This window comes from Rhopalosiphum padi, chromosome 3 (assembly GCF_020882245.1).
Source record: "Rhopalosiphum padi isolate XX-2018 chromosome 3, ASM2088224v1, whole genome shotgun sequence".
Lineage (NCBI taxonomy): Eukaryota > Metazoa > Arthropoda > Insecta > Hemiptera > Aphididae > Rhopalosiphum > Rhopalosiphum padi.
In genome coordinates this window covers 6,463,455-6,473,166 of record NC_083599.1, presented here as the reverse complement: position 1 = coordinate 6,473,166, position 9,712 = coordinate 6,463,455, and the positions used below count along the sequence as shown (strand labels likewise).

Genomic DNA, 9,712 nt, shown 5'->3' with positions numbered 1-9,712 from the left:
ATTAACTATCTTTTGATGTAATATTTTTAATTAGGTTTCCTAGATCCCCTAAAATAGTACGTACCGATCCCCCAAAAGTTAGAGAATACCTAATAAATTAATAAATCGCTAGTCAATATCCATAATAATAATAATAATAATTCACAGTAATAATTCTGAATATAATATTGTGATAAATAAAATATATTAAATGAAAATAAAATACTAAATATGACAATAATTATTGATGGTGGATTAAATAAAATTTTATGTCTTTCACTTTCAACGATAAATACAATTTTACAAATCATACATCGTGGATATATAAAACATGAATAAATTCAAAATCAGTAATGCTCAATATTGTTTAGTAATTTTTTTTAGTTTAATGGTTGTTATTAAAAGTAACTTAACATTCTAAATGTCAAAAATTAAAACAATTGAAAATCAAATATTATTAATTATTGTACAACAATTAATGGACATTAAACCTAACTCATGCGGCGGTAGTTTTAAGCGTATATCCGACAGATATTGCAACATAATGTTCATTGCAAGTGTCTCAGTTATTTTAGTATTGTAAGGACTCAAATCCACCATCTGTCTGATTATTATTTTTAATTAAATTTTTATTTCTGTCTACGCGTATAAGACTATTGGATATGGAACAGTTCTCGAACGGAAAATTGAATTTAAAGTGCATTCCAGTTGATTTGTGCGTCGGCGTTGTCCAGAGAACTGCATTTTTTTTTATTACTTTGGTCATTGATTTCCAATAGCACATATATCCATTAGTAATTAATTGATTGAAGGTTGACATTATCAACTAAAATATAATAAAAGCGAATTTGTAATAAATTAAAAAATAATATTATATCGATGATTACAACTTAACTTCCCGACTGTCATAACTCACATAAATATAATTTTACACCATTAAGTGTCTCTATACGCTTAACTCATGGAGATATTTACCACAAAAATTATGTTTAATCTAATAAACTATTATTATACATTATTTTTTAATCTATGGTAATCAACGGTACAATAATCTTCAAGAAACAAATTCAAAATTAAATGTATTTATAACCTATTTGAAGGTTACATCGATTTAAATTATAATGATTTGTATTATATTAAGCTATTAAAGCATCGATGACAAATTATTTGGATGTTTTACTAAACATAATATTAGTTTTAAAACAGATTTGAAAATAGAAAAAAGAAAATTCAACGAGATTTTATCAAAAAAAAAAAATATATATATTGTTATAAACAAAAATAATTGATTATTTTTAATATGCACATAATAAATAATAATCATATATATTTTCATTATATATAATGAAAATACCCGTCAGTTTTCAATAACATACACGATAAAAGTTAAAATATTGTGATTCAAATCTAATAAAATAAATACTATACTGTTTAGTTTAAAATTTCAATTTTTATGAGTTATGACTCACTTTTGAGTTTATGACTATTGGTTACAAATTTACAATCATATTTTTCCCTGTCCCTTCAACATTATTATAAACTATTTCTACTGTAATTGAACACTACTTATGCTTGTTATTACGAAAATATATAGCAGTGTAGTATGGTATAAGTAAATGTATAAGAAACGTTTACACAGTGAGAGTGAACGATTGAAGTTTAAGATAATCTTTGTCATATCATTTAAATTTTTTGCACACTAAAATTACCTAACAATAATGAACCAACCTTCACTATTTCAGTTTTATCGGCCCCGTTGTAGGTTTCATCGAAATATAACCCATAATGGTATTTACAAATTTCGACATTGTCAAGTATCGATTTCAAATCCTATACAACAGTAAATAAAAATTGCGTTGAGATTTCACATGCCCAATAATTAACAAATTGTCAACAATTTGCTATTATGATAAAAAATACTGATTTTATTTTTTTGTGTGTGTGTGTGTATATACTTTCTTGGAACTATGATATTTTTCGTTCAAAATAATGTTATCCTCCGTAAACTTAACAGTTTTTTCAACATTAATGTTATTGGATAAAATGTCCTCTATCATCAGAGTTTTGCACAATGACTTGTAATATTTGTCTTCGTTTTCATTTTCCAATCTCTACAATTAACCTAACTTATTATTATTTTGTTCGAATAACACTTTTTAATTAACATTAAATTTTTAATAACAACTGATAAGTGGCATTTAATTGTATTATTATATACCTTTGACAATAGTGTGGCTGTTTTGTTGGTACAATTTCCATTAGTAAATTTCATTTGCTGATCAATGAATTCACTTTTGTCGTCTTTTTCAGCTATCAATAAAAATCAAAGGTAAAATATGTATAGTATAAAATCCCTTGTCTTCAAAGTGTTTAAGTTAATATTTCATGAAACATAACGTCGTATTAATTATTTCATCCTAAAATAGTAATTTAAATAAAAGGTAGGCAAATGAATACCACTCTGCTGTATAGTAGGTGTCAAGTGGGTTCCTTTGATGACAGATGTGTTAAATTTAAATTCAATTTTATATCATTGTATACGAAAAATAATTATGAACGGAAACAATTTTTCAGCATATTATCTTATTTAGTTTATTTCATGGTATTTGTTTGATATAGCTATTAAAGTATTTAGTTTGTCTAGTAAAATTACAGTAAGTTGATTTAATATTTTCTAAAAAACATTGAATTTATATTATATATTATATTAATAATATAATATAAGTACTTAATATATTATATTTTTATTATTAACTTTTGAATCAATACCACACTTACCCTAAACAATGCAATTAGGTTCATTGTATAAATATGTAATAACTTATAACTTATATATACATATTTTGAAAATTTCACTGTAGATAGCAAAATTTATAATATACACAAAAGTTTTAAGTCCTTGCGATTAATATTTTTGAATTATAACAAAATAACTATAACATTGATAATCTTCGTTTAAATATATAATTTTGCATACACTCCAACATCGAATATTTAAAAAAAAATATGCTTATATATTGTTAGAGTTTTTGGTTTCAATATGAATGAATTGTGTCTCAACTATAAAAATTAAACATCGAAATATTTTTCAATTGCTATAATAAAAATTTATTAGGAATATAGTATTAAATTTTAAAGATTTTTCAATAGTTAAAAGAAAAACTAAACAAAAATAAAATTTATAACTGTATTAACTTCTATTAATTCTATAGATATTTTCCAGCATAAAACTTGTGAAGAATCTTTTATTAAATATTCATTTCGGTATTAAAAATTAAAAACGATTAGTTTTAACTAAATTATATTATCATAATTTTTATAATAATTTCTTAACAATTTAAACTTTAAACGCATATAAAAAAAAATCGTATACATATTTTTAATTTCATCTGAAAAATCCCAAATTTTTTTAAATACAACAATATTGTTGTTATCAAAATATTTTTTTTCTATATTAATTTCTATCATGCTTAGTTTTCACAAGTTGGCTATCATATTTAATATTTTTTGGTTAAAAATCCTAGTCTCCACAGTTAATCATCGTAAATTATTTTGAAAAGCGCATTGAACAATAATTATGTTTGTGTAATAGGCTATTTTTATAAATTTACTATTTGCATTTTAATTATACCGATTACTTATTCCAATTAAATTAAATTAAATCAAAGTATTTACGTATACAAAAAAAAAAAAAAAATTAAAAAAAAAATAATCTAAAATATAGTTATTGCATTTAAAATTCAATCATTGCATAAATAATCAAATTACTTTGCTGCTTCTATAATATCAATCTATTATTTATTTCAAACTTTAACTCACCCAATAATCTTTGTATTTCTTCAAATTGATAATTAATCTTTGACGTCATTACTTTATTGTTGTATAGAGTTTCTTTTAGTTCATCTTCGTATTCTTTTTTAGTTTTATCAATATTATTTATTTCATTTGTTAACTTTTTTTTAAACAAAACTAAAAAAATATAAGATTTTAGTTTTAGCTGAAAAATTATTTTCATTATGGTTCAACTTTGTTTTTCTATTTGTGTATTTAGCCTATTGAGACTGACTTTCATTTCAGTACATTCTTGATTTTTTTTTTTAATAATTTTAGAAACTTTTTGTGTTTCTACATACAAACTTTGTATTGTTTTCATCATTTCGGATAATGATATTTCATCTACAATATTGAACAATGATATTAATAAATTGTGGAAAAATAAAATATGTTCGACATACGGGTCATAATCTATCGTAACAATATATAGTTAATTTTTATCACAGTAAATCCTTTCTTATTTAGATTTTCCAGTTTATAAATATAAATAAATAATAACTCAATGTAAAACGAAATATAACATAGACAATCATCGCTACATCAAGATTGCAAAACAAACTATGGTATTAGAGTGTTTATCGACTTGACGGCCAGATGAAATGAAAAAATGGGAATGCTTAGCAACAAGAAAATATAATAAAATTTTCCATGAAATATGCATAGAATAAAATAAAATTTGTCAATGATGTCGAAAATATGAACTCAATCAGCCTGGTAACATTAAAAGAATGGCTCTGAAAACTCAAATTATACAGTGTTAAATTGTTTAGATATTGTATTCGATATTAAAAAATGTAGCATTATTGTTGTATTTATAAATATATTTTTAACTATTTCTATTGAAATTTTACTTTATTACATCATTATTTAACATTCATATCATAATAATATAATGTACAATATCCATTTTCGTTAAATTACGTATTATACTATTATTACTCCTAATTTAATTGTTTTTATTTATTTTGATGATAATTACTTTTAATAATGTTTAAATATGAATATGTTTTTATCATTGGAAGGTTTGCAATATTGAATTGTAAAAGATCAAGCGAAAAGAAATGACATATTATATGACAATGATGTATAAAAATCAATTGATGGGGTATAGAAAGTAAATGTAAACCAGGTAGACAATTTTGCAAACTGAGTTTTTATTCCTATAAACAAATAACTTTTTTGTACTTTTGTGGTGAAGAGGATAGACGTAAAGTTTGACATTGATCGACTGTTTTTATTGTTATCAGACATCAGTTTTAAACATATAATACAGTATTGAAGGTAGGTGCAATAGTTTACTGAATATATTTACAATTTTTAAAAATCTTTTGTCTATCTTAGACACTTTATAATGACAGCAATAGAAAAATTTACCGTCGTTGTTTTACAGGTTTGATTGTTTCGTATCATATTATTATGATACTGCACGCAGTGGCGCAACTAGGGGGGGGGTTAAGGGGTTATGACCCCGCCCGAAATTTTTCCGAGGCTTAGTGTTATGTTTTTTAGCCGCCGTAGTTAAAAACACATAAAAAGGAGTAAAATAAAAGAGGCAGTCTACGACAATTAATCCGCTAGTGCTCATCAACAATATTGCTCTATATTACCATTGTTCTGTGATATTACTCTATGCGCCGGACCCGGCCGGTTGGTGACGGGGTACGGTCAATGTTATACATAATTTGTTTCACTGAAAATGGTCACACTATAAAATGAGGCATTGGTAGCGTCAATATTTATCGATACGGCGCGGTGCCTTTATGATACTCTATGTAATATACCATTCATCACGTCAGATAAAATCGAATTTGATAACAATATTATGATCTCGAATCTCGATTAAAACTGAGTACACCGTGTAGTCAGTACGAAAATTAAAACTATTTTATATCCATTGTTCATTGTTTAGTTAAAGGTAAATTATCACAATCATAATAATTTATACAAATGGCAAAACGAAAAATAAATGATTTTTTCTTTACAAAAACTCCAAAAATCATCAAAGAAACTACCAGTAATAGTGTTACATCACCATTCAAAGAAGATGAGTGTGTAGTAGAAAATAGTTCTGTTTCAATGATGGTAAGTAATGTTTAAATTTAAAAAAAAATTTAATGTATAATTTCTCTTATAGTCTTATCTGCTTATGACTTTAAAATAATTATGAACAGTCCAGCATGTAGGCATGCAGCCAATAATATTTTTCAAAGTAGATGATAAATATATTACATTTTTTTTTTTAATTATGATTGCTTGAATTTTAAAGTACCCTAATATTTGCTAATTATTATTTATTGCTTTGCTTCAAACTAGCCAAGCACTTGTGATGTTGTTAATGCAGTTGAAAAAAATATAGAAAATGACATATCATTTTATGTTGGAAAGAAAGTGTGTATAGTATAATAATGAGTTTTTTGTTTATTGCTTATTAGTACTTATTAAGCTTTTGGTGCTTTTTATTTTAGTTGTCTGAAGATGAAAAAATTACAGCATTGGCAAAGCTTAAGCATCCCACTCCAGACTATATTTTTCCTAAAACTGGAAAAAGAAATCTGAAATGTCAAATTGCATGGTTTTTTCAATTTAAATGGCTTCATTATTCATTTGAGCAAAATGGTGTGTACTGTAAAACTTGTGTATTTTTCAGTCCAAATGATGGTGTAGGTAAAGGAGGACATCAGAATCTAGGAAAATTAGTATTAGAAAAATTTGACAACTGGAAGAAGGCGTTAGGTGATAAAGGATACTTCAAACTTCATTCAGAAAGTAATTATCATAAAACATGTCAATATCGTTATGATCATTTTTTGGCAGTCAAATCGAAAAATGTTGATTCAATAAATATTCAAATTAACACTATGCTTAAAAAAGAAATTGAAGCAAACCGGTTAAAGGTTATTCCAATAGTAAAAACAGTTATATTTTGTGGAAGGCAAGGTATAGCCTTAAGAGGCCATAGGGACAGCGAAATGTTATTAAATGCTAATGAGAATATTAATGAGCCTGAATGTAACGATGGAAATTTTAGACAGTTACTTCGGTTTCGAATAGATGCTGGAGATGAATATTTAAAGAGTCATTTAACTTCTTGCGCAAAAAATGCAACATATCTGAGCTGGAAAATACAAAATGAGATACTTTCTGCTTGTAATAATCTTATTTTACAAAATCTTGTATGTGCTGTAAACAAAGCCAAAGGGTTTTCTGTATTGGCTGATGAGACCAGTGACATCTCCAATAAAGAACAGCTCACCATTTGTGTGCGTTATGTTAATTTAGAACAAAAAAAAATTAGAGAAGATTTTTTACAATTTGTGGAAGTTACTGATGTAAGTGGCAAAGCATTAGCACAAACTATACTTCAAAATCTTGAGATCATGGGACTCGAACTGAAATACTTAATTGGACAAGGGTATGATGGAGCGGCGGCTATGTCCGGGAAATTTAATGGAACACAAAAACATATCAATGATAAATATCCAATGGCTTTATATATCCACTGTGGAGCACATTGTTTAAACTTGGCTATTTCGTTTAGTTGTAATGTAACTGATATTCGAAACTGTATGGGCACAATGCAAGCTATATGTAACTTTTTTGGCTATCCTAAAAGACAAAATGTACTCAAAATATCAATTCAGAATGAACTACATGAATCAAAATTGAAAAAACTAAAAAAGTTTTGCCCTACAAGGTGGGTTGAGCGACATGACGCTGTACTTGTGTTTCATGAACTTCAACCAGCAGTTGTGGATGCACTTAATGAAATATCTACTTGGAAAGATAATGAGACTTCTGCTTTAGCTAACCAACTTAGTTCCTCCATCCATCAATTAAGGTTTCAAGTAGCCTTATTGATATTAGTAAAAGTATTTTCAATAAGTGCTCCTTTGAGCAAATTTCTTCAAACTGAAAACTTAGATTTAGAATCTGCTCTAGAATTTGCTGATATGACTCAATCAACTATAAAACAAATCCGTGATAACGCTAATGCTGAGTTTGAAAAAATATTTAAAGAAGTAGAGGATGTCTGTAGTAGTTTTGATATAACTGTTAGTGTTCCAAGAACAACAAGTCGACAAAAAAATAGGAGTAATGTTATGAATAATAATCCAATAGAATATTATAGAATCTCAACATTCATCCCATTTCTTGATAATTTTCTTGAACAACTACACGGACGATTTCTTGAACATAGGGCCAAACTAAAAAATTTCAACTGCTTATTACCTAAGACCAGCAAACAAATATCTGAAGAAACATTTGAGGACTTCAAAATTCTGTTCAATTTTTATACTGATATATTAAGTGACAGCATCAATTTGACTAGCTTAGAAATGGGTTATGGTGAACTTAAACTGTGGTATAACAGTTGTGCATTCAAATCACCAAATTTGTCGTCAACAATAACAGAACTATTTTTCCATTGTAATCCTGATTTTTTTCCTTTAATCTCAAAGTTATTGCAAATATTAATTACACTGCCAGTCACAACAGCTACTGGAGAGAGGTCTTTTTCATCCTTGCGTCGACTTAAAAATTATCTCAGAAATACTACTGGTCAAATGAGACTAAATGGATTGGCAGTCCTCAATATACACCAAGATATTAATGTTGATCCATCAATGATTATTGATGAAATGGCTAAAACTTCAAAACGGAGACTCAATCTTAATTTATAAGTGTTTTTTATTCATAATATGACTATTTCTATACTTATGACTTTATTATTTTATTTCTTGTTATGTATGATGATTTATAAATAATATATTAACATTATTTATGTAATAAATTATATAATTAACCATACAGGATTTTATCTTATGTATATATTATATTGTACTAATGCAACCCCCCCCAAAATTTTTTTCTAGTTGCGCCACTGACTGCACGTCAAACTGTCAATATTTTTTTATGCTTTTTATAATAAATCATTGGTAATTTTTCCAAAACCTGAAGGACTCAAATTTCTCGATACACAATATCGATAGCAAATGCATGCCAACATACATAATATTATCTGACTCACAAATATCAAACTGAAAATATTTCAATTGGACTGTTGTGACATGAGATTATATTTGCTGTAACAACAAATTAACAATACAGAAAAAAAAGTAATATACCTAATTTATTAAATCAATAAAAATTTTAGATTCTAATAATTAGAGGTTGTAATTAAATATACAAATCGAGTAGTTAATTAATTATAACTTATGACTTACAAGTATTTAAAACTTTTATGCGTGTCAAAAAAATGTCATATTTCATATTATATTCCTTATAATATTTAATGAAAGTTGAATTTATTTTTGATTTAATTTATTACATAATCTTGGTCAAAACTACGCTTTGAATCTCTAGATTCGTTTTAATTAACTCGAAATATATTTTCTTTAGATATATCATTTCACGTTCGTAAAATAAACATTTAAATATATTAAGCATTGAACGCAATATCTAATAAAACTGATTTTTTATGTATATAAACATTTTTAGATGATATCGAATATCGAATATTTCTCTCAATATCGATATTATTAGATATTACAAATTATTTAAACTAAACCAAGAATCCTTTTATTGGTGCATAAAACTTAAACTAAAATATATTTTGGTATATTCTCCACAAATTCACAATTCAGATAAAAACGGGATTCAAAAATATAAAAATAAGTAAATTTAACGATTTTAGATTGGTATACATTTAATAATTCTTTAAGAATCATATATCTTTTTATAGTGTAAATAATTATTTTATTTGTCCTTATTAGATGCTTTCTACTCAGACACACCTCATAAGCTTTTGAGGAGATGTTAAGTTCGTACTTAGATTTTATTTATGCTTATATCTGTAAATATTACAATAACAATAAAGATATATTATTATTATGTTATC

The 9,712-nt window shown here is 25.9% G+C and overlaps 2 protein-coding genes across 3 annotated transcripts; one reads left to right on the top strand and one right to left on the bottom strand.

Annotated features, from left to right (window-relative positions):
- Positions 1-550: 550 nt before the first annotated feature.
- On the bottom strand, positions 551-3,847 carry LOC132924752 (uncharacterized). Its single transcript, XM_060989199.1, has 5 exons — positions 3,799-3,847; positions 2,198-2,289; positions 1,935-2,090; positions 1,708-1,809; positions 551-805 (listed from the first exon to the last, which is right to left on the bottom strand). The coding sequence occupies exons 1-5, from the start codon at positions 3,845-3,847 to the stop codon at positions 551-553; spliced, it is 654 nt and encodes a 217-aa protein (XP_060845182.1).
- Positions 3,848-5,272: 1,425 nt separating this feature from the next.
- Positions 5,273-8,622, top strand: LOC132927692 (52 kDa repressor of the inhibitor of the protein kinase-like). Of its 2 annotated transcripts, XM_060992282.1 has the most exons (3): positions 5,273-5,728; positions 5,819-5,895; positions 6,461-8,622. In XM_060992282.1, the coding sequence occupies exon 3, from the start codon at positions 6,672-6,674 to the stop codon at positions 8,493-8,495; it is 1,824 nt and encodes a 607-aa protein (XP_060848265.1). In that variant the 5' UTR covers positions 5,273-5,728; positions 5,819-5,895; positions 6,461-6,671; the 3' UTR covers positions 8,496-8,622. The 2 variants fall into 2 exon arrangements, with proteins under 2 accessions (XP_060848265.1, XP_060848264.1); XM_060992281.1 differs by having other exon boundaries at positions 5,273-5,895.
- Positions 8,623-9,712: the final 1,090 nt, after the last annotated feature.

Bases quoted from the DNA above. Each gene is read 5' to 3' on its own strand.
- LOC132924752 (XM_060989199.1), bottom strand. From the start codon at position 3,847: ATGACGTCAAAGATTAATTATCAATTTGAAGAAATACAAAGATTATTG. The intron at 2,290-3,798 runs GTGAGTTAAAGT...TTTTATTGATAG, and splicing joins AGAAATACAAAGATTATTGG to CTGAAAAAGACGACAAAAGT. The intron at 1,810-1,934 runs GTATATACACAC...ACTGTTGTATAG, and splicing joins AATATCATAGTTCCAAGAAA to GATTTGAAATCGATACTTGA.
- LOC132927692 (XM_060992282.1), top strand. From the start codon at position 6,672: ATGCTTAAAAAAGAAATTGAAGCAAACCGGTTAAAGGTTATTCCAATA.